The sequence below is a fragment of the Pelodiscus sinensis genome, chromosome 22, assembly GCF_052426305.1.
Source record: "Pelodiscus sinensis isolate ZL-2025 chromosome 22, ASM5242630v1, whole genome shotgun sequence".
Taxonomy (NCBI): domain Eukaryota; kingdom Metazoa; phylum Chordata; order Testudines; family Trionychidae; genus Pelodiscus; species Pelodiscus sinensis.
This window is the reverse complement of record NC_143073.1, coordinates 21,535,340-21,558,917: the sequence shown is the minus strand read 5'-3', so window position 1 is coordinate 21,558,917 and position 23,578 is coordinate 21,535,340. Positions and strand designations below refer to the sequence as shown.

The 23,578-nt window shown below is 51.3% G+C and overlaps 1 protein-coding gene across 4 annotated transcripts; it reads left to right on the top strand.

Moving 5' to 3' along the window:
* Positions 1 to 591: 591 nt before the first annotated feature.
* LOC102449909 (kallikrein-14-like) lies at positions 592 to 23,226 on the top strand. 4 transcript variants are annotated; one of them, XM_089772409.1, is made up of 8 exons: positions 592 to 890; positions 10,345 to 10,434; positions 11,709 to 11,794; positions 11,874 to 11,962; positions 16,474 to 16,648; positions 19,457 to 19,710; positions 20,802 to 20,938; positions 21,626 to 23,226. In XM_089772409.1, the coding sequence occupies exons 1-8, from the start codon at positions 840 to 842 to the stop codon at positions 21,791 to 21,793; spliced, it is 1,050 nt and encodes a 349-aa protein (XP_089628535.1). In that variant the 5' UTR covers positions 592 to 839; the 3' UTR covers positions 21,794 to 23,226. The 4 variants fall into 4 exon arrangements, with proteins under 4 accessions (XP_089628535.1, XP_089628534.1, XP_089628537.1 ...); XM_089772408.1 differs by lacking the exon at positions 11,709 to 11,794 and having other exon boundaries at positions 597 to 890; positions 10,345 to 10,444; positions 11,795 to 11,962; XM_089772411.1 differs by lacking the exon at positions 10,345 to 10,434 and having other exon boundaries at positions 600 to 890.
* The last annotated feature ends 352 nt before the right edge of the window (positions 23,227 to 23,578 follow it).

Below are 23,578 nucleotides of genomic sequence, written 5' to 3'. Positions count from 1 at the left end.
CTGAAACGGGCTGAAATTGGGTCCTTTGACCCAAAATGAATTAATTATTTTTCCTCAACATTTTGAGTTGAGGAAAGACGATCAGCTGATCCAGCACAGCATGGCAGTCTAGACGTGGATCTGTCGGCTGGGGAAGCCTTTGCCGACCTGTCCTGTAAACCTCGTTTCACGAGGCATAAGGGATCAGTTGGCAAAGGCTTCCCCAGCCGACAGATCCGTGTCTAGACTGCCGCGCTGTGCCGGATCAGCTGATCGTCGGCACAGTGCGGCGGCCATTAATGAAGCGGGGATTATTTAAATCCCCGCTTCTTTGCCTATGCCAGGTAAACTAGTTTACATGGCTCCGTTGACGGAGCCATGTAGTCTAGACATACCCAAAATGTGGAGACATTTTGTTGTTGGGCCAATCTGAAATTTACCAGCCCCCCCCCCCGCCCACCGCAATTTTTTACAGTGGCCAAAACCTCAAAAACTCAGTTCTTTGCCCGATTCTGCTTACGTGTCGCTAACCAATAGGCAGTACTTCTTCTCAGCCACACCTGGGCCAACTCAACTCACGTAATCCCTTAAAGATGGGGTGGAGCATACTACACCCTTGCAACACTGCCGCAGCTGGAAGTGAATTGGGATAACACCCAGCTGCAAAGCGCTCCAACAGGTTACACTGATCCAGGGAATGCTGGCTGCGTGGGGGAAAAATCAGCCACCCGGCTCTGCAACCTTGTTCATTGCACACACTGCATGGGCAGCTGCAAAAGAGCAGCATGGGCCAAAGATATAAGAAGACAGAGCTCCTTTAAGAAGTTTGCAGGCTCACAGGGAAATCAGCCCGTCGGGAAATGCTCCAGATTAGGAATGCGGCGGGAGAGCTCGTTAGAGCCAATTACAAGGTAATTTGCCCAGCTCTGGTATTAAAGTTCTGGCAGAACCAGCTGGGAGCAGCCCAGCCCGGTGACTGTTTTGCTCCTCTACTTCTGGGAAGTTTGAGCTGTCAATCAGCAGAAAGGTGGTTTCGTTCCCCTGTTCTCCATTGGATGGAGACTGCATTGGAAGACCTAGGGTCAGACTTAGTTTGTGATCCAGCTAAGCTGTCAGTGAGTGTGATACAGATAGGCTGTAGCAACAGTCAGGATGTGTGTCTCAGTAGTGCCAGATTTCATGAACAAAACAGAGAGAGTCTCCCCCTTCTACAAAAACGCTTGAAAATGTGACCCCGAAATCCCCCAGGACTCAAACGGAAAGAGGTGGCTCTGATTCCTTTTTGGGGGCCAAAAAGCAGGTTTTTTGCAGCACCTCCCGTGTTCACAATTGTATCTGCGTTTGAAGAGCAGGCCTGATTTTAAACCCTTCGGGGCCCAGAGAAGAAAGGCAAAGGGGCCTAGATGCAGAAACGACCCAGTTATTGAATGAATTGGAGCCAACGAATGAACAAGCTTCCCGGGGGAAGTCTTAGGATACTGGTTTGGGGGCTCGGAGGGGGTGCATGAGAAGTGCTGGGAGGAGATGCATCCAATGCTGATTTTTAAAATATGAAACAAAGAAGCTTTCGGTACCGAGAGAAGTCAGACTCTTCTACGAGCTGGTCTGCCTGGCAGGATAATGAGGACTAGAGGGTTGGGATCACTCTAATTAATGCAAAGGGCATTAATTGGTCAAGGTAGATCGGGGTGGGAGGGGCGTGAGGATTCACACTCCCATGCTTTGTGAAATGGACTGACGGACATAAATGTATGTAACTCAAAGGTGCTTTGGACAAATTGCTTCATGTAACTGATCCATCTTCATGCTTTCATCCACGGGCTCCGTTTCTCTTGTTTTGGTGTGTGGCTCATTCTTGCCAACAGCCTTTCGTCCTTAGGTCTTAGCAGTAGTTGGTAGGGGGTGGCCAGGTGACTCCCCAAGCAATAAGGGAATCTTTAAAAAGAATAGGAAGGTCCGAGTCTTTTGCCTTTGGCTGGCTGGACACACCCCAGGAGGGTGAACCAGAGACCGCAGGGGAAGGGAGATTTCCCTGGTTTGAAGGTGCAGCTGGAACAGACACACTTTTAGCGTGAGTTTGTAATAAGTTCATATTGAGGTTTTAGTTAGAATTAGGGAAGTGTTTTCTGTTATTTTTAATTTGTAATCTACTTTGCTCAGTCTGTTCTCACTTATAACCAGGGCTTGACAAATAGGCTAATCTACTCGCCCGTGGTGAGTAGATTATAGCCCGGTGCGGCCACACAGTGCAGTCTGCGCATGCACAGCATGCGCTTCCGCGCGGCTGGCAAGCAGGTCTCGCCGCTGCTTGGTGAGCCCTGCTTATAACCACTTAAATCCTGCTGCATCTCCTTAATAAAATCACTTTTACTTACCATCAAGTCCAGTGTGAACAATTATTATCTGGGAGAGCAACCAGTGTGCACACACCCCCTTTCATTGCTAGAGGGACTTACCCAAACAATTCATTGGGGTTTGCTCCTCTTTAGGGAGGGATATCCCAGGAGTCTGGGCCCAAAACTGCACTCTCCTTGGACCTGAAGAGGTTGAGTGTCTGTGCTGCTTCTGGGGGGGGGGGCGGGGAATTGTGATCTCAGCTCAGTGCTTAGCCTGGGGGACCCAACAGGACCGAGCAGTGAGAAGCCCCAGAGAATGGGAATGCGAGTGGAAGTGGCCGTGTCAGCTCTCCAGGAATCACCCCCAAGGGGTCTTCTGTGACCGCACCCCATCACGGTGGGATCTTCCCAGCAGCGTGGGACCTCCCAGTGGTGACATGGAGGCAGCACTGCCTCCCCTCTGCAGGTCTGTGTGTTGGTTTTTTAAATTCAGGGATGTTACTGGAGTTCACACGATGCTGAGAACCCAACTCGGTGCAATCGCACAGCAAAGTGAGGGTCTAGATGCATGCAATGGTCTGCTGCAGGAGCAGTCTGCATTAGATGGTGGCTCAGAGGTGATACAGCATGGAGGAGACCTTGACTGGAGTCTGTGCCCAGTCCTGGGGAAGGAGGGGGCTGCACATCAAACAGGATGTTGGGAAATAAGGGGAAGGGTCTGAGAAAAGTGATGGGAATAATCTAAGGGCTAGAAAACCAGTCTGAGAGCTGGGTACTGATGGAGCTGGATCAGTAGAGTTTCTCCTAGAGAAGGTTCAGAGAGGACTTGATCCCAGTGATTCTCTGGGGAGAAGATCTCAGGGAGCAGAGAACTGACACCTGGGAGATGAAGCCAAAGAAATCCAGAGTGGAAAGTAGAGGCACGTTTTACCCAGGGAGAATTGACCCTGAGAATGACTGTCCCAGGGATGGGACACATACTTCATCAGAATCTTTCCCTGGACATCAGGCATGTCTCTTTAAAAGCTCCACTCTAGCTCATCCACCAGATATGGGCTTGAAATCTACAAGGGGCAGAGTTAAGGGTACACAAACAAGAGATGTATTTAAAAGCACTTTAACTCGACCCTCACTTCTGTTCTGTAGGCTGGAATTTCTAGGGGAGGTTCTCCGCCTGGGCTATGCAGGAGGGTAGAATGGAAAGACTGTAGTTTCTTTGTAAATTTTCAAATCTAGAAAGTCACAGGATCATTCATAAACACCAGAGAAAGAAAGTGTGAAGTGTGTTTGAAATAGGAGAGGGAAAGAGGTGGAGAAGAGAGAATGATGCCCACGCCCTTGTAGTTTCAAAAGGCTTTCTGGCAAGCCACTGAAAAACACTTCCAGCAAACCACCCACGTGCAGCCTGTTGTTTTGCCAAAAGCCAAACATTTTCCCCCTCTCAAAGAAACAACTCAGGTGAGTCATAGAATCCTAGAATCCCAGGGCAGGAAGAGACCTCAGGAGGTCATTGAGTCGAACCCCCTGCCCAAAGCAGGACCAATCCCAACTAAGCCAACCCACCCAGGGCTTTGTCAAGCGGGGACTTAATAACCTCTAGGTATGGAGAGGTTTTTAAGTCCCGGCTTGACAAAGTCAAAACCCAGTGACCCCATTTACCAGGAAATTCCAATCTTTGGACATTTGTTTTCATTCCTAATCAGAAGAAGCAACAATTTTGAACTCTCTGAAGAAACTACTTGTGGGTTCAACCCCTGGCTGTGAGGTCTAGTGTTTAGAGCAAGGGTGGTGGAAGAAGAGACTAGAACCAGGACTTTTGGGTTCTCTCCTAGCTCTGGGAGGAGACTGGGGCGGTGGGGGTTAGAACAGAGGGCTGGGAGCCAAGACTCTTGTGTTTGATCTCTGGCTATGGGATCTGGTGGATTAGAGGAGGCTGGTAGGCACCTTGCAGCAGGTGCTCATTTGTTTTCCAGTGCTCCCCATCCGCCGTCCTGAGGTGACACCCGAGGGTTCTGACACCCAGCCACACGGCCTCTTTCACCACACAGGCCCCTGCAGAGTCACGCTCTTCCCACGCCAGGCTGGAATAGGGTTCCCAGCCCACCAGGATTATCCTGGAGTCTCTAGGAATTAAAGATTAAGAACCCAATGAAATTAATAGGCAGCAGGTTTAGGCAGAGGAAACTTTTCTTCATGCAGCGCACAGTCAATCTGTGGAACTCCCTGCCAGAGGATGTGGTGAAGGTCAAGACTTGACCAGGGTTCAAAAAAGAACTAGATAAATGCATGGAGGATCAGTCCATCGATGACTATTAGCCAGGATGGGAAGGGAGGGTGTCCCTAGCCTTTGTGAGAAGCTGGGAATGGGTGACAGGAGAGGGATCACTAGATGATTCCCTGTTCTGTTCATTTCCTCTGGGGCACCTGGCATTGGCCACTGTTGGAAGACAGGATACTGGACCTTTGGATGGACCTTTGGTTAGAGCACTAGCTAACACTTAGAAACATTCCTTTCGTTCCCTGCTCCATCACGGGCCAGGGAGCCTGCTGGTCAGCCAACAAAACAGCCTCCTATTGGAGCAGAGCAGGATCACTGCTTGGACCATACACTTTGTTGGGCCAGAGGGGAAGAGACGGGCATGACCCTCCCACCCAATAAGCTCCTCCCCCACACCAAACTAAAATGGGCGGGGCCAGTCACCCTCCATTGGGCAGGTGCTCAGAATAATTCTCTGGGCTCCTTGGGGCTGGTTAGAAGGGACATGGGGCAAGCTAGGCCTAGCTCCTTGCTCCAAGAGCCTCTGTGGTGTTGGGCCTATCCCCCATTTAGGCGGTGAATTGCCACAGAAATCAAAGGAATTCAGGTTCCTAATTCCCATGGGAATCAAAGGTATTTAAGTACCTAACTTTCATAGAAAGCAAAATATTTAAGTGCCTAACTCCCAGTGGCAAAGTATTTACGTACTTCATTACCTCCACTGTATGAGTGACGAAGGGCAAACAAGGGAGTTTTCAGTTTGCTGAGAACTTTGTGAAGTTGGCTGGGGGATTGCTTCAGGTCAGACCAGAAATAAAAAATTTTGAATTTTTTTGGTGAACTGGAAAAATAATGGGGAAAAATTGGTTTTGTGTCAAGTTAAAGTACAGCCAAAATATTTTGTTTGGATCTTGATCATTTTTAGACCTTTGTGCATTCAAACAATGAAAGGAGATTTTTAATGCACAGTTATTGCAACTCCCCCCCCTAAAATGGAAACACTTCATTTCAAGTTCAGCTATTTTAAAATATGCTCCATAAAAACAAAAAAGCAATTTTGAGAGAAAACGTGTTTCACACCGAAATACAAAAATTCCCTTTGCAAGCTCTTCATTTTGGTTTAGAAACAATGAATTTACTGACACTGACACAAATTCACAAAGTGTCTCGGGGGGGGGGGGGGGGGAGGCACACCAAAAACATTTTCCCTGGCTTCTGCTACCAGCTCCCAAAAGTTTTGTGATTATTAGCAGGAGCAAGTGAAGGAACACGAGCAAAGGTAAAACTTTCCTGGGTTCTACCAGTGACCTCTTGAGTTGTCTGAACAACTCACTTTTGTGCCTCAGTTTCCCCCTCTCCTATATTGTGTCCGTCCTGTCTATTTAGACTTGTAAGAGCAAGAGCCACACAAGATCTAGACGATCAGGACATTTAGGTGCCACAGAGCTTTACCACTGCTGCTCAGCTGCCATCCAAACCTGTGGACACCTAAAGTCCTAGTTACCTGAATTTGTGCCAGGGAGTAGTGTGGACACTTGTCCAACACTTCCGCTTCAGCAGGGCGGAAATTAGCCTCTTCCGTCTCTTCCTAGCTGCTGTGTGCTATTGACTACAACTGTTCTGCCTGCCCTGCTCTAGGTTCTTCTTAAGGTTTCCTGTGGGTGCCCATCTGTCCTCATGCCAGTTAGTTTCTGCTTGATTGCTTCACATGTGTTGGCATCCAGAGCCCCCATGTTCCAGATATAGCCAACTTGTCCTTCGGATCCTGGTGGTAGCCAGTTCCTCCAGGCTCCATTGGTGAAGAAGTCTTTATTTGCAAAGGTGCCCAGCTCCCTGTCTAAGGTTGTGGTAGATCGCCCACTCTTGCAGCCGTCTGTTTGCATGGCCCAATGACCTTTGGATGCCACTGTGACGGGTCAGCACTCACCTCCTGCAAGCGCCCCCATTTGGCCAAGTGCAGGTTCCTGTACAGCCTCAGTCTTCAAAAGCCTACGGCCATGTCACCACTAACAGGAGCCCATCCCGGTACCCTCTGAAGAGTGTCTCTCTGAATCCAGGTAGAAATGTAGCCGTGTTAGTCTGATGCAGCTGAAACAAAAAACAGGACTGTGTAGCACTCTAAAGACTAACAAGATGGTTTAATAGGTGATGAGCTTTCGTGGGCCAGACCCACTTCCTCACTTCCCGCTGTGCAAATCCCATTCCTCTCCATCTCAACCTGCTGCTTCTTTACACAAGCTGATTAACAAACACTTGTGGACGGATGCTGGGGCCTGACCCCAGCAACATCCACGTTGCTACGGGGGGGGGGGCGGGGGGGCAACAGGCTGAAGCCAATAATCCCAGAGGTTTGAAAAGCGGCACCAAAAGGCCTCCCTTCCCTCCTTTGTGGGCTTCCCATGCCTGTCGGCAAACCTATTTCTGAGGCACACCGGGGGCTGTTCCGGGCTGGTAAGGGCTTCTTTGAAAGACAAACATTTACCTTGCTCCTCTGGCACTGTATTTACGGCAGTGACGTGGTTCTTTCAATGCAGGTGTCACGCACACACCTCGTGTGGTTCACTGTCCCATGGAGTGGCACTTAGACCACAGACAGCGAGAGATAAGAATGAGGGTACTCTATAGCCAAAGCTAAGCAGCATCTGGCTTTATAGCTCAAGCACTAGACACTCCTATACTAAGCTTCTGAGATCCCATGTTCAAATCTTCCCTGTGGTGGTTATAAAGATGTATGATTTTTATGGCTGCTCTTGTACTTTATATTCTTGCAGCTGGAAACTCCACACCAGCCCAGAGCCTGCCCCGGAAAATTAGGGAAGACATGCTCTGTGAGCTGATGTATTGGTCTGAGCCTGACAAGCCCCAGCTCAGTGCATGAAGACTGATAGTGTCTGAGAGCATGTGCATAGAGCAAGAGGACAGGAGAGCACACAGGTAACATGCAGGATGAGATGGTGCAGCTTATGAGAGGAGTAAACAGCTATATCAAGGCATCTGGCTGAGGCTCTGAAAAGGCCACTGGACCTTAGAGTCCTCCAGGGATGAACCAGCTGCCCTCCTCACCAAATTCCCCATCCTCTCCCCCTCAAATGCAGGGCTTGGTGATTTCTGGTATCCCTTGTACTCAGCTCCGGAGGAGGGAGAGCAGAAGCCTCTCGTCCCCACTGCTGTGATTGCTACCACAGTGCAACTGTAAACAACGTGTCCTAGTCCCGCCCGCTGCAGTGTCATCGGGTCCTGGGGCAGGGCGTCTCCCTGTGTTCTCTTCTTATTGCTCTGGCGGCTCAGAATTGGCTGCCGAGTGAGCTACCTCTTCCTCCCACCTCACTGCAAACTCCGTTCCCCCTTGGCTTCACAGCTATTATGGAGCACACAGCAAACAGCAACCGCAGTGGGCATGGTGTTTCGACTGAGGGCTAACCCAGTGAGCAGACTGCACTAGCGGGCTTTCAAACCCCTGCCTGTGGTGGAACTGCTCCCTACTGCTGCCCCGGCGGCCCAGGAACGGCTCCATGAGCCATGATGGAAGCAAGGGGTAGGCTGGGTCTCCAGGTGTAGGCGGGGGAATGGTCCTGCTATTGAGGGGGACATTCCTGGCTCCTACACGACCCTGGTGACATGGGCGAGTGATAGGATCTGAGTTCCTGCTCCCATTTCCTTCACCCAGAGGCCTCCCTGACCTTGAGGGCTCCTCTTCTTCCCTCCTGTGTGGCAGAGTCTTCATAACCCCAACAAGACTGGGCTCAGGATTCCTGAGGGCTCGACCTCTAGCCTTGCTGTGGCCAGGGGCTCAGGCGTCCCCATTCCGGGGTTCTCTCTTCACACCGGACACTGCTCTCCCCCACCGCTGACCACATGCACTTAAAAGCAAATACAATTCAGTAAACATCTGCCAATTAGGAGAAGAGAATAAAGAGAACTTGGAAAATGGTCCCGGAACACGTCACCGCGCTCTGTGGCCCGGAGACCTCGCCCACAGCGTCTCTGCCATGGCAGGTCACAGTCTGGTCCTTGTAGGTCCCCGGCCCCTCCTCAGGCCCTGGCTGTGCGGCAGGGATGGTGCTGGTCCGACACTTGCTGTGGGTAGCGGGACCCTTCTCCTCAGCGTCAGGCCCTCCCCCGTCTGGCCTGCCAGGCCTCTTGTCTGGTGGAGTCGCTCTGCCCAGGTTCTCCCTGCTCTCCTCAGCTGCTCCCCGCACCCAGCTCCAGCCCCAGCTCCCCTCTCTGCTGTGCTGCCTCTGGACCCCGGGCAGCTCCTCTGGCCCCTCCGGTTCTGTGGCTGCAGCCATGGCTCTGTTGCTGGGCCCTGTCTCTGGCTCTCTCTGGTTGCCATGGCTCCTCCCCGCTCAGTTTGGGCCCATGTTGTCTCCTTAACTCTGCCCCACACAGTCTGACCCGGGCAAACCCAGCTCACGGGGAGGTTGGGGCTCTCCCCAGACAATTCACTCCCTCATTGGGCTGCCCGACCTGTCAATCAGGCTGACCGGGAACACTGGCCTCTCCCCAAAGACCCTTCCCCTTCCTTTTGATCCTGGGAGTGACCCGCCCAGCCCCCGCCCCTTTAGTAAAGGGCCAAGAGTCCCCAACACAAGGACAGCTCTTGGCATTTCAACGTCACCCAGGCCCCAGGGTCTCTGCCAACCTGATCTAGGGGCAGATTCCATCTTAGTCCAAAATCTGCCAGTCAGTCAGGTCCTGCGCATGTGGGCGAGACCCGGGGGCAGGATTCTCTGTGGTAACTCGGAGCCCTGCCCTAGAGCCGCCTGAGAGATTGGCTCCGCCGCTCGGAGCACCCCCTCCAGGCACTAACCAGGCCCAGTCTCGAGGCTGGTTCGGTGCTTGGCCCCTCTGCTTCCCTTCCCTGGCTGCTCTGGAATTCGTGGTGATGCGAACCGGGGGGTTCCTCGGCCTGCAGCGGGAGGCAGGTGGCACCACCCTCCCCTTTATCGGCCCGCAGCACTGCCCACATTGGGCTGGCTCCTCTGCCGTGTGGCTCCTGCCTGATACTGAGGCTGGCACGGTGCTGTCGTTACTGCCCGCGGTACCGGTGTGGGATTGCCGCATGCAGCTGCTGGGCGCAAGCTGGAGCAGGCTCCACCCCGCCCCCCTGGGCATGGCAGGTGCTCACCTGGGGCCGGGTTGCCAGCTCTCCTGACAGCCGGCGCTGTTCTCAACAGCTGGCACCCTGTGATTGGCTCAGACGAACCAAAAAAAGCCCTTAAGATCCCAAAGGGAAGCTTGAAGTGCGTGGCCTGCCTTCCCCTTCAAAGCCAGAGGGGAGCCGGTTCCGTGGTGTGCAACGTCCAGGAATGGGGGGGGGATCTTCACTCAAGTCCTGCACCTGTCCCTTCCCAACAGTCTTGGGACCCTCAGCAAGGCTTCCAGGTGCTCCCGCTGCCTCAGTTTCCTCATCAGCACAATGGGCAGAGTGGCTGGGATTGGGTTTTGCTCCAAAGTGTGTAGAACCCGAAACTGTTCCCAGGCCAGGATCAATAGATCCCCACACATCTATCTATCTATCTATCTATCTATACACACACCATCTATCTATCTATCTATCTGTACACACACTATCTATCTATCTATCTATCTATCTATCTATCTATCTATCTATCTAATCCATCTATCTATCTATGTATGGCTGGTTTGCCTTGTTCCCACAGTTCCCTGGAACATGCCCTGCTGAAGCCAGCAGCGTGAGGGTGGAGGGAGGTGTCTGGCTGCTGCCGTGTGGGGCAAGTCCCCGCACACAGTAATTGCTTTGACTCACAGGGACAGCATATAAGGGAGCCCATCCCAGAGGAGCCTGAGACAAAACCAGCGGACACTCTTCCTCGCCTGAACCCCCCAAAGGAACAAGAGGTGAAGCAGGGTCAGTGCAGCCGCTGGCGTCAGTTTGGGGGGGTCATGGCGGCTGGGTGAAAAGGAGATTGTTGTGATTTGGGGAGGGATGTAGGGAGGTGCCCTGGTGCACGGCGCTGTTACAGGGGTGATTATGGGCTGCCCTGGCATCACTCTGTTATTGGGGGAGTTGTGGGACTGCCAGGAGGCATCTCTCTGTTTTCAGGGGGCAATTGGGTGACAGGAGGGCATTCCTCTGTCGCCGGGGGGATTATGGGGTGGCATGGAGCTTTCAATGAAGGTGGAGGCTTTGCCGGTTTGGCTGTTCAGCTGGTACTTGGGAGACCCAACTGGGCCCAACTGCACAGCTGCTTTGTGCCTCAGTTTCCCCATCTGTGCAATGGGGACCATAGCCCTGCCCTGCTTCAACATGGAGTTGTGGGGACAAATACGATACAAAAGATTGGGAAGTGCTGAGATACTACCATCATGGGGGCTGCTTATGGGTGCTCACCCTCCTCTGTTTTCAGGGCAACATATGAGAAGGGGAACTAGGGAGAGAGGGGGTGGACCCTGTCGAGGTCATTGAGAACTTTGTCCTCTGGGTTGAGATTTAGAGCAGATCTTTCCATGGAATAGAGCCAGGGATGGGGTGGAAGTGGACGATGGAGCTGAGCTGGGGGCGACCAGCCCCATTTCCATTTCTAAAATGGTTAGGGGTTTGGAACGGGTCCCATATGAAGAGAGGTTAAAGCGACTGGGACTTTTCAGTTTAGAAAAGAAGAGACTGATGGGGGGATATGATTGAGGTATATAATGAGTGGTGTGGAGAGGGCAGATAAAGAAAAGTTATTTATTAGTTCCCATAATAGAAGAACTAGAGGACACCAAATGAAATTAATGGGTAGCAGGTTTAAAACTAATAAAAGAAAGTTCTTCTTCACACAGCGTGTAGTCAACCTGTGGAACTCCTTGCCAGAGGAGGCTGTGAAGGCTAGGACTATAAGAGAGTTTAAAGAGAAGCTAGATAATTTCATGGAGGTTAGGTCCATAAAAGGCTATTAGCCAGGGGATAGAAATGGTGTCCCTGGCCTCTGTTTGTCAGAGGCTGGAGAAGGATGGCAGGAGAAAAATCACTTGATCATTGTCTTCGGTCCACCCTCTTTGGGGCACCTGGTGTTGGCCACTGTCGGCAGACAGGATACTGGGCTAGATGGACCTTTGGTCTGACCCAGTACGCCCGTTCTTATGTTCTTATGTTCCATCACATGATTCCAGTGTGTTTATCCATGTAGGGCTCTGCTGTCACCCTCTGGGTACAGGCAGGGTGGCCACGAGGCAGAAAAACGACATGCTCATGCCGGCCTTTCCTGACTGCTAGGTGAGCCCCTTACCTGCGAGTCACCCGTCCTCCTCAAGACGCCCACGGCCAACGATTCCCTGTCGCTCTCACCCTGCAGTAAACCAGCGACGACGCCGACTGTTCCCATCGCCACGGCCACCATGCAGCTGCTGGTCCTCGCCGCACTGGTCACTGGGGCAGCGGCAGGTAGGGAAGAGCCCGGCGAGAAGCCACTGTTGGGCAGGGTGGGAAGATTCAGCACTTTCCCTACAGGAGTGTCTCAGAGAAGTTTCAGAAGAAAAGTTGCTGCTCAGGAAATGCGAAATTCCTGTTATCAATTCCACAGATTGCAAAAGGGAATTAATGTATTCAGGCCTCACGTCTGACTAGTCTTTACAGTTTGTGGAGCCGGCCGGGAAACATGATTTCACAATGTGTTTTCATCACGAATCAGGACAGAAAGGAAGGCAGTTTGAAATTCCCTACAAAACGAAACACCTTTGGGCGAGGGGAGGGGAAGTCTGTTTCACTGAGGTTTTGAGGTCTCAAAGCCTGCCTAGAAATGTATCCCTTTTATCGAGTGACTTTTCTAATAGAATGTGAATTCCTTCCAAAAAATATGTATGCAAAAATATTGAAAAAAAAAATCAAAATGCCTTTTTCTGAGCATGCCAGACTCCCTGTCCCATGAAGCACCATGCAACTTTTGATAAGGAGAAGCCAGTGCATCATGGGAGTCCCTGGCAGTGAGGCATCACGGGAGATGTAGTTTGACTGTGGAGGCTGGCCCACATGGAGCCACTCGTATTGATTTCTTTCAAAGAATTTGCATCACGATCAACTCATTTCCACGGAACATTTCAACTTTGCCCAAATGGCATTTTTGCATTTGGAAGAAAAAAGTTGGAGAGTTTCAGTGATTTGTATTGTGGAAAAGCCTAGAAATGTCAGTCAGTGGCCAACCATCAGCTCTCCTGAGCACATGCAATTTGTCACAATTTGAACAACTCTGTGGGGATTTTCTTGGGAACTGCAAAAGGCACCTCCCTGACTCCAGCGCTATTGAAATCTCTGCTGCCAAGGTGCTAAAGTGCTTGAAAATGTGGGCAGACAATTGTTTGACCATTGGACAAATGACCTATGATTCCAAACCTCATTCCTGGATTTGGCTGAACTGAGTTGCCCTGCAGCCTGAAGGGTTGAAGTTGGGTGAAGCTTTCAGCATCTGAAAACAGGAGTTAGTCAAGGAAAGTACTAGGCTCCCTTGCCTGTAGGTGTACCAGCACTACCTTCAATGCTTTGTCATTCCTGCCAAAGCAAGTTGGTTTTACACGTAAATTCTGCCTGCTCAGGTAAAGGAAATTGTAAGCAGTAAATACCAGCAACCCTACAACTGCCTGATCCCAAAAGCCAAATGATTTCTTCTTTCAGCTGAACAAAAAAAAAAAAAATGTGTTCAGAAAAAAATGGAAACCTGAAACATTTTGATCTGGAAATTATGGCGCAATGCTTCCTGGGACTTGAGGACCCCATTTTCTTCTATTCACCATGCTCTGTGGTTGAACTACATCTCCCATGATACACCAAGGCGAGGGGAGCTGACCGGCATTATGGGAATCCCTGTCTGTGATGCATTGTGGGAGATATAGTCCCATAGTGGAGCATCGCCTATAGAAGAAAAAGGGGATCCAAACTACAGCACCACAGAAGCCTGCCAGCAGAATTTCCAAATTAAAAATAACCCCAAATGTTCCGAAGAAATTGAAAAGCTCAGTGTTGCTGATACTCTGATTGTCCGTCCAAACACAGTTTCTGGGCATCCCAGTCAATGATGCCCCTGGTAAACTCTTCTGCAGGAAAAGGATCCAGGATCTCAACCTTTGAAACCCCGAGCTCCTCTTCTGTGAAGAAAACAATCCTGCTTCATGCGCCTGCAGATTTCTGAGGGCACTTAGGCAAGAACTAGAATCTTATGCGAGCTCTTCTGTGAGTTTGAAACATATTTTCATTCTCACCTGGAACCCTACTGATGAATTTTGAAATTTCGAGATGGAATTTTCCAACCCTTTCCCCCCTCTGTTCATTGATACAAAAGTTGCATTTGGAGACTGTGGAGGTTTTGAGTTCCCGTTTTTAATTCGTAAAGAATTAAAATATATTAAATAAAACTGCAAACTATGAAACCCAAAAGTCATTTCAAAACCTAAATTGAAACGTCTCACTTTGATTATGTCAATTTTTTTTGAAACAAGACTTCATTGAGACTGCCCCTATCCTGGTTAAATGTTTCCATTTTGACCAAACGGCATTTTTGGATGAAAAACTGTTCCATTGGAAATTATCCACCTAGCTCTCTCCCTGAACTTACACCTGTGGTGGAGCTATTAGCTAGATCAGTGTTTCTTAAACTTTTTAAGACTGAGGAACACCAAACAATATTTTTTTTTATGAAGAACACCAAGGATTTTTTGATGAGCAAAAAAATGGGGGGGGGGGGGGGAAGGGTGAGAAGAGGGCGGGGAAAAGTTATTGACCAAAAAAAGGGGGCGGGGGGAAGTTATTGAGCAAAAAAAAGATCGCCTGCCCCTTTAAGGGTGGCCATTTTGAGTTCTGTTGTTCTCCACGGCATACCTCCGACACCAGTGTGCCACGGAGCACAGTTTAAGAAACACTGAGCTAGAGACACAGGGCTGCTGTGGCAGGCACTAGATATGTCAGCTGTCTTGGGGGAAATGAAAGAAGAACATCGCTGATAACACAACATGTGGGATATTACTATTGCTGAGGGAGGCTGAAAGGAAATGGACCACGGAGGGTGAATCTGAACAACTGGAAAGAATTGGCCGATGTCCATCAGCAACACTGCGTTTGCAAGATGGGCTAGCAACACAGACCGCAGCTGGGGGTATGTGACATTAATATCCAGATGCTCCACTGATGCAAGCTATGAACGGACCCATGAGACGGAAAGTCGGGGAAATCGTACTTGGTCTTGAAGCTTCTCCCAGCTCTGTCTACGGGCCAGTCAGGATCCAAAGAATCCAGTTCCCAGCTGAGGGCCATCTCAAAGCCCAGAGCTCACGTGTCAGAGTTAGGGCTCCTCTGTTGGATTCTCACCCTGTTCAAATTGCTGTGGGAGGATGCTTCACCCGAGATCTGAAACCAGACATGTCAGGCTCCAGGACCCAAATCTCAGGTTGACTCCCACTTCTACCCATTCCGATGGCAAGTGGCCTCACACCTGGGACATGTGACCAACTTTGGGCTGTCCCTACCAGTGCAGGTGCCCCATGCAGCGCAGGCACAGCACCCCCGCTCTGATGGGGGAGGTGCTGCGAGGGGGAGAGGAGACTAAGGGGGGATATGACAGAGGTCTATACAATCATGACTAGTGTGGAAAAAGTGAATAAGGAAAAGTTATTTACTTATTCCCACAATATAAGAACTAAGGGTCACCAAAGGAAATGAATAGACAGCAGGTTTAAAACAAACAAAAGGAAGAGTTTCTTCACACAGCACACAGTTAACCTGTGGAACTCCTTGGCAGAGGGGGTTGTGAAGGCCAGGTCTTTAACAAGGTTCAAAAAAGAGCTAGATAAATTCATGGAGGTTAGGTCCATCAATGGCTATTAGCCAGGATGGGTAGGAATGGTGTCCCCAGCCTCTGTTTCTCTGGAGGTGGGTGACAGGGGAAGGATCATGTGAGGATTACCTGGGGTGACCCCTCCCTCTGGGGAAGACAGGACACTGAGCTGAATGGACCTTTGGTCTGACCCAGTGTGGCTGTTCTTACGTTCTTATGATGCAGCCTTCTGGGTCATCATGTCTAGTCCCTGCTACCGGGGCAACTTGGTCACATACATGTACTGAGGTCAAGAGAGGTTTTTTGCCTCATCTCAAGGCTGGATTAAGAAAAGGGCTTTAGGGGCCCCTAGAACTGCGTCCACTGAAGCCCCTGTGTGGTGCCTTCCAGGCCAGCTGCATCTCAGCGGGGGCGGGGAGGGGGTGGCTCCATGTGGCACCATTCTGCCCCCCAGAGACACTTGGCTATGATGACCCCTGCACCAGGAAGTTCTGTCCCAGTGCTGCTCTCGCCTGCAGGCTCCACCCCTGCAGCTCCCATTGGCTTGGATCCCCAGCCAATGGGAGCTGCAGGGGGCAGTTGCCTACAAGCGAGCATGGGCCATGTGGAGCCACCTGTTCCCTCCACTTAATGGAAGCTGCCCCAGGTAAGCAGCCTCACCACAACCCCCACCCTGAGTCCCTCCCTCACCCTCACTCCCACCCTGGTCCTGCCCCTCACCCCAGCCTTTTGCCCTTGGACTCCTCCTGCAATCCAGGCCCCTTGACCACACCCAGGAGACCCCTGCCCCCAAACACTTCAACCTCAGCCCCACCTGCACCCCCAGTTGGAGCCCTCCCCCCTCCAGCAGCACTCTCCCGCACACTGATCCCCTGATTTTGGGCCCCACCCCAGTGCCTAAGGGGCCCCACAAAATCTAGCAGCACAAAATTAGGCCCCCAAAAGAGTTAATCTGGCCCTGAAAGCATCCCCCATCCCTACAGAGACACCTCGCCTGGCACAACCTCCGATTGCCTTGGGCCTTTGCATGGCTGGGCATGTTCGTCCTGCCACCGGCCAATCGGTGGGGCCCTGACTGATGCTTGCCCCGCCCCCTTCCCCGCTCATGCCTGACATGTGCCTCTCTCTGTTGCAGATGCCTTCTCAGATGGAGAGGGATTTGGGAACCGGGTCATTGGGGGGAAGCCCTGCCTCTTTGGCTTGCGGCCCTACCAGGTGGCTCTCGTGAAGGACAACCGCATCTACTGCGGTGGAAGCCTGATAGACAGGAAGTGGGTGCTCACTGCCGCACACTGCAGCAAAGACATCAGGTAAGTCAGCACAAGGGTGCAGGGAGAGTGGGGTTAGGATGCCCGGGAATGACCCACGGCCCCAGTTCTTGCCTTCTCCTTTGGGGTCCCCCATCCATGTCCACCTCTCTTTCTGCCCCCCCAAGGCCCAGCCCCATCCTCATGCATTTTTTCCAGCCCTCTAACATTTTTGTGGCTCTCCTCTGCCCACTCTGTGGTTTTCCAGCATCCTGTCTCAGCTGAGCCCGCGCCGACGCCAGTGGTCCTGCTAAGATTTTCCAACCATGAGCGGAGTGAGTTTTGGCTTGTGCACCTTTGAGGCTCCACTCCATTCCATCAGCCCCTGGAAAACCTGCCCACGAGCCACCAGGGCAATGCTACAAGGGCTAGTGTGGGGGCGAGTTTCCCTCTGCACATGCCTTTGAGGAGACCCCCTACTGGCCTGCCGCCTCCGTGCCGGGCAGAGTTCTTGCTAAGGTGCACGCTTGTGCAGCCGTGCGCAAAAAATTCTTCCCCCGCCCACCTCCTCTGGAGAGCAGCAGCACTCGCTGCTCCAGTGGGCGGGGCTAGCTGAGACAGGGTGGTGAGGGAGCCACTAGGGCAGGAGGCCAGGACCTGCCACGGCTGCGTGGCAGATGCGGGAGGCCTACTCTGGTGGTGAGGGCTGCCAAGTGGCAGGAGGGCGGGGCCTGTTCTGGCAGCTGGGGCAGGGAATGGGACCTGCCACATAGCAGTGGAGGGAAGGGGGGTTCTGCTCCGGCAGCCAGGAACGTGTGTGTGTTAATAACTTGGGTGCCACGGTGACACACAGCCACACCAGAACACACAACCTCAATATCGGTGCACAGGGCTGGATGACCCAATAGGCAGACTAAGCACGTGCTCAGGGCACCAGCAAAGCAGGGGCACTAAAAAAAATGAGATTTTACAGTATAGTATTGTTTTTATTTTGAATTACATATGGTGGGGGGGGGGGCACCATAATCTTTTCAGTGCTTAAGGCCTCTAAAGGTCTTAATCCAGCCCTGGCTAGATGGATCTTTGGTCTGACCCAGTATGTTCGCTGCCTAACCCGCCTTCCCTGCCCTCCCCTGCCCTGCCCAGGTCTCTAGCCATCTTCCCCAACAGCCCAGCATCTCCCAAGGGTGCCTGGCTTCAGCAAAGTATTTCATTAGCCTCCACAAATAGCTTCTCCCTGGCAGATCGGAGTGATCCCAGCCCAAGAAGCCCTGGAATGTGATTCCTTCTGAGGTCATGCTCAACTGAGAGCTAATGACCGTGGCTTGGTGCACAAAGGAATGTGGTTATCCCCACCCCTTCCTATCTCTGCTCTCCCTCGACTAGCTCTGTTCCCAAATGCTTCTGCCCTGCACAAATCTGGGTCAATCTGTGCTGTTGGCATCTTATGACTTTCTAAGCAAGGCGCTGAATTTCCCATAACTCGATCATGGACCCCGATGTACAGAACCTTTCCCCTAAGCCTGTGCACCGTGCAATGTGTCATTTCAAACGTTAGCTTTGAGACCATCTTTAAACCCGTAAGAAGGGCACGGAATGGAGTTCATCAATGCTATTGAGCTGTTTGTGGATAGTTATGTGACTACACTCGCCTTGGTTGTACACACACACACACACACACACACACACACACACACACACACACACACACACACACACACATTCTATATAATTCTCTGTTGAATTCGTGGGAAATTTTGCTTCCTGGTATTTTCTGACTCCTTTCGAGTGCTTAAAAAACAACTCCTCATGGTTTTCTAGAGTTTGTCTGGTGACTTCCTTCTATGTGGAGTTGGCGGCGTCACAAAATGCATGCTTTTAATTCATGGCATGCCCAATATGCAGCCCTTACCTGTGTCTCCATGGTGCTCTGAGGCGTCTAAGTGAATACTGAGAAAAAAAGTAAGATTGGATGAGGCTAGAGTCCAATTGAATTCTTAGGGATCCAAACTGATGAGGTCTCAAAGACTGCCCCAAAATTGGAAAATTCCTTCGTGGCCCACCTCTAATTGCTTGCCAGCTATGACCTTTGATTACAGTAATAGAATCATGGAATAATAGAACCGGAAGGGATCTGGAGAGATTGAATCCAGTCCCCTGCTCTCACAGCAGGACCAACCACTATCTATATCATCCCCAATAGATGTCTCTGTCTTACCTGCTTTTAATTATCTCCAGAGACGGTGATTCCACAACCTCCCTAGGGAATTTATTTCAGTGCATAATTACCTGGACAGTTGGGAAGTTTTTCCTGATGTCCAACCTAAATCTCCCTTGCTGTAATTTAAGACCATTGCTACTTGTCCTATCTTCAGAGGCCAAGGAGAACAATTTTTCTCCTTCCTCCCTGTAACACCCTTTTAGATACTTGAAAACTGCTATCATGTCCCCTCTCTGTCTTCTCTTTTCCAAACCAAACAAGCCCAATTCAGACATGTTTTCTAGACCTTTAACCATTCTTGTTGCTCTTCTCTGGACCTTCTCCAATTTCTCCACATCTTTCTTGAAATGTGATGCCCAGAACTGGACACAACACCCCAAGTGAGGCCTAACCAGTGCAGAGTAGAGCGGAAGAATGACTTCTCGTGTCTTGCTCACAACACTCCTGTTAACGCAGCCCAGAATCACATTTGCTTTTTTTGCAACAGTGTCACACTGATGAGTCATATTTAGCTTGTGACCCACTCTGATCCCTAGATCCCTTTCTGCAGTACTCCTTCCTAGACAGTCGCTTCCCATTCTGTATGTGTGACACGGATTGTTCCTTCCTAGCTTTGCATCCATCTCTTCCTTTTTCCCTCCTTCATGCAGCTCAGTGCAGTTGAATCTGGGGGATTATAATCTGCGGGTAAGCGAACCCACAGAACAGACTCGAAGAATCTGCAACTTCTTCGTGCACCCTCGGTATAAATCCCGCCCTCACGACTACGACTTCATGCTCCTGGAGTTGGATGAGCCTGTTCAACTCAACAACTTCGTGCACACGATCAGCCTGGCGACCCGTTGTCCCACCCCAGGAATGCGATGCAGCGTGTCGGGATGGGGCACCATCAAGTCCCCCCAAGGTACAGGGTGCCAGCGCATAACAGGGAGAGGCTGAGATTGGCTTCAGTTTGGGGGGAAGGAGCTTTAAGGTGACCTCATCAATGGACTGTCAAGTCCTATGGCTACTTCTGGGGGAAATGTTACAACCAAAGTGATTTTTGGTGAAAAACGCCACATCTACAACAGGAAAGTTTCCCACCAATGTGAAACAATTTCATTGCTTTCTGAAAGAAAAAAAAAAAAGATTCAGGAAAAAAACATTGCATTTGAAAACACTGAGACCCAACGACCTGATTTTTTGCCCTTTGACACGTTTCCCTTTGCAATTCTCTTCCCTTTTGTTTTCAACACCATTTTAAAATGTTACAGGCCTGCTTCAAATCACAGTGAAATATAATCGCCCCAAAAATGCTGGATATCAGTGATGTGATTGGTTTGCTCGGAGCGTTTTTCACTGGGGCTGTGTCCAGACTCCATGCCTCCGTCGACGGAGGCATGTAGATTAGCCAGATCGGAAGAGGGAAATGAAGCCGCAATTAAAATAATCGCGGCTTCATTTAAATTTAAATGGCTGCCCCGATCTGCCGATCAGCTGTTTGTCGGCAGATCGGGAGAGTCTGGACGCGATGCCCCGACAAAGAAGCCTTTCTTCATCGACACAGGTAAGCCTCATGAAACCAGGCTTACCTGTGTCGATGAAGAAAGGCTTCTTTGTCGGGGCATCGCGTCCAGACTCTCCCGATCTGCCGACAAACAGCTGATCGGCAGATCGGGGCAGCCATTTAAATTTAAATGAAGCCGCGATTATTTTAATCGCGGCTTCATTTCCCTCTTCCGATCTGGCTAATCTACATGCCTCCGTCGACGGAGGCATGGAGTCTGGACACAGCCTGGCTTTTCTGCTCATCAAAAATTTCATTTTGGGGAAAAAGAATGGGACCAGATCCCAGCTGGGGTTAATGGGGCAGATCCCAGCTGGGTCAATGGGTCATAGCTCCATTGGGGTCAGTGGATCTGAATCAGTTTACAGCAAAGAGGGTCTTACACTGATTTTTCTTCCCTTGCGTCTTGTGCCCTACTCATAAGTGCTGGTTATTCTGTCATTGCCCAGAGCGGCTACCGGCCCTCTTGCAGTGTGCGGATCTCTACATCGTCAGCCAGGAGAAGTGCCAGCAGAATTACCCGGGCAGGATCACGGAGAACATGTTCTGCGCTGGCGTGAAACAGGGTGGCGTAGACACGTGTCAGGTAAGGGGGCCTCGGTGAAATGGGGCTGGCGCCGGGTGTTGGAGATCCCACAGCTCAGTACTCTCCTGTCCCCGGCGAACTCCAAATCCTTCTCAGCCTGCTATGGAGGGGCAGTCATCACTCGGCCCCTGTGCCAGCCTGGCTTTGGGCTTCATGGAAGAGCAGTCAGGCCGCACCAAGCCTTACTTGCGTCATCCACCTTTTGGGTCCGATCCCTAGCGCAGGTGTAGCCAGCTGGCTCCACCTGAGCCAATTTCTGATCTTTGAATGCTTCCTTTCCGTGTGCCCCTGCCGCCCCCTGCTGGAGGAGATGGTCCTGCTGTGTTTGTGTGTGTCTGCTGCCCCCTGCTGGAAGGGATGGGCAAGCTGTGTGTGTGTCCCTGCTGCCCTCTGCTGGAGAGGATGGGTCCTGTTGTGTGTGTGTGTGTGTGTGTGTGTGTGTGTGTGTGTGTGTCCCTCCCTGCTGCCCCCTGCTGGAGGCGATGGATCCTGATATGTGTGTGTGTGTGTGTGTGTGTGTGTATGTGTGTGTGTCCCTGCTGCCCCCTGCTGGAGGGGATGGATCCCGCTGTGTGTATGTCTGTGTGTGTCCCTGCTGCCCTCTGTAGGAGGGAACGGGCCCTGCTCGCTGTGTGCATGCGCTGGGTTGTGGCTGTGTTTGCTGATACCTCCGCGTTGTCTCCACAGGGCGATTCCGGAGGCCCACTGGTCTGCAATGGGATACTGCAGGGCATAGTCTCCTGGGGAACGTCCGTCTGTGCCCTGCGGGGACGGCCTGGGGTCTACGCCAATGTCTGCACAGCCGTCCAGTGGGTGAGGGACACCATAAGGGGCAGGCTCCCCAAATCAGACTGAGAGCTTACAGCATGTCACGCCTGCCACAGTACCCCACCCACACCAGCCACACCACTTGTCCCCTTGCCGCGGTACCTGAGGAGCACGGGGGGTGGGAATGTGGCCCGGGTGGGACTAGGATGGGGGAGTTGTCATGGGGCCAGCCCAAAGCAGTCAAGTCATGATCCAGGCCCAACAGTATCCTGAGACTGAGTTAAAAATGGGTGAGTAGTTTAGAAAGCCCGACTCAGCTGGAGATTGTGAGACAGGTTTCAAAATCAGGAGATCAGCTTGAATTCATGAAATGGTTTTTTTTAAAAAAATCATGAGATTTCAATTAGAATCATGGGGCCAGCTTGAACACCTGGAGAGTGCTTTGAAAATCACACGAGCCAGGGCCCCTCTGAGATTTTCCAACCATGAGTGGAGGGAGTTTTGGCTTGTGCATCAACAGTGCACTGGTTTGGATGTGCACCACCATGGCACCCAATTTATTAACACACATGTTCCTGGCCTTCGGAGCAGACACACACACTCTCCTGCCAAGTAGCATATCCCATTCCCAGCTGCCGGTGCAGACCTTGCCTCCTCACCCTCCCTGCCACCATGCGGCAGGTCCCATTCCTGGCCTCCCCCCGCCATGTGGCAACCCCGGCCACCAGAGCAGGCGTCCTCCCCCCCCACCCCCCGTGCCCAGCAGCTCCCTCACCGCACCATCTCAGCCGGCCCCATCTGCCGGATCACCCGCCTGCCATGCAAGTGCTGATGCACGGCTCTCCAGAGGAGGTGGGCGGGGGAAGAACTTTTTGTGCGTGGCTGCGCAGGCTTGCACCTTAGCAGGAGCTATGATGCGAGCTGCCTAACGATGGGCTTTAAAATCATGAGACAGGATTAAAAATTATGAGACTAAATGCCATAAGCGGTGCCCGGGTCTGGTCTCTTACGCTGGCCTGGGGCAAGAAGTCCTGAAGTCTGAGATCGGACGGAGTTCAAGCTTTATGGTTCGGTGCTATGGGAACATAGCGGCAGAGATGCCCTCGTGGAGACGAGCCCTGGGAGTTCATGTTTAGCTGATTTTCAACCACAGCCTCCAAATCTTTCGAAGAGTTGCTTCTTTTCCAGGCAATGTCCTCCATCCTCTACATCTGGTGGATATCCTAAGTGGACACATTTAGCCCTTAACGTCCCCGCAAGTCTCAACTTCAAGATTTGGCGATGGTGAGACTCAGTGACCCGAATCTCACATGATCTTAGGACAAGTCCCATGAGGATGGGTGGGTTTCACAAAGCATCGAGCTCCTGGAATCAGGTGACTCATGAGAATCTGAGCTTTTGTCGGAAAACACCGGTTGCCAGCTCTGGAGGCTGGGGAAAGAAAACTGGGAAACCAACCCCAAGAACCTCAAACAAAAAGAAAACCAAAACAAAACAGTGAATAAAGGCATCTTGCAGTTTTTTGGATGTCTTGTGATTTTTAAACCAATCTCTCAGTTTGGGGTGGGCCCAGATTTGCCATTTTGAAGGCATGCAGTAAGAGGCCCTGGAGACAACGGATGGGAAAAGCGCAGGCTGACCTCAGAGAAGAAGCTGGGTCAGAGAAGAGAGAGGCTGGTTGAGCTCATAAACTAGAGCAGGGTGGAAAATGGGGAATTCAGACATTTCAAGTGTGGGAAGAGAATCCGTTGTGATGTGGGAATGAAAAGGTGGAATCTCTTGGTATCGGATGCAGGGAGAATGCCCCCAAATTATTTTGCTCATGTTGGAAAATCATGTTTGTACAGTAAAAGCCCCTCATTTCCAGAGCCC

Bases quoted from the DNA above. Each gene is read 5' to 3' on its own strand.
- LOC102449909 (XM_089772408.1), top strand. From the start codon at position 840: ATGCTCCAGATTAGGAATGCGGCGGGAGAGCTCGTTAGAGCCAATTAC. The intron at 19,711-20,801 runs GTACAGGGTGCC...GTCATTGCCCAG, and splicing joins CACCATCAAGTCCCCCCAAG to AGCGGCTACCGGCCCTCTTG. The intron at 20,939-21,625 runs GTAAGGGGGCCT...TTGTCTCCACAG, and splicing joins GTGGCGTAGACACGTGTCAG to GGCGATTCCGGAGGCCCACT.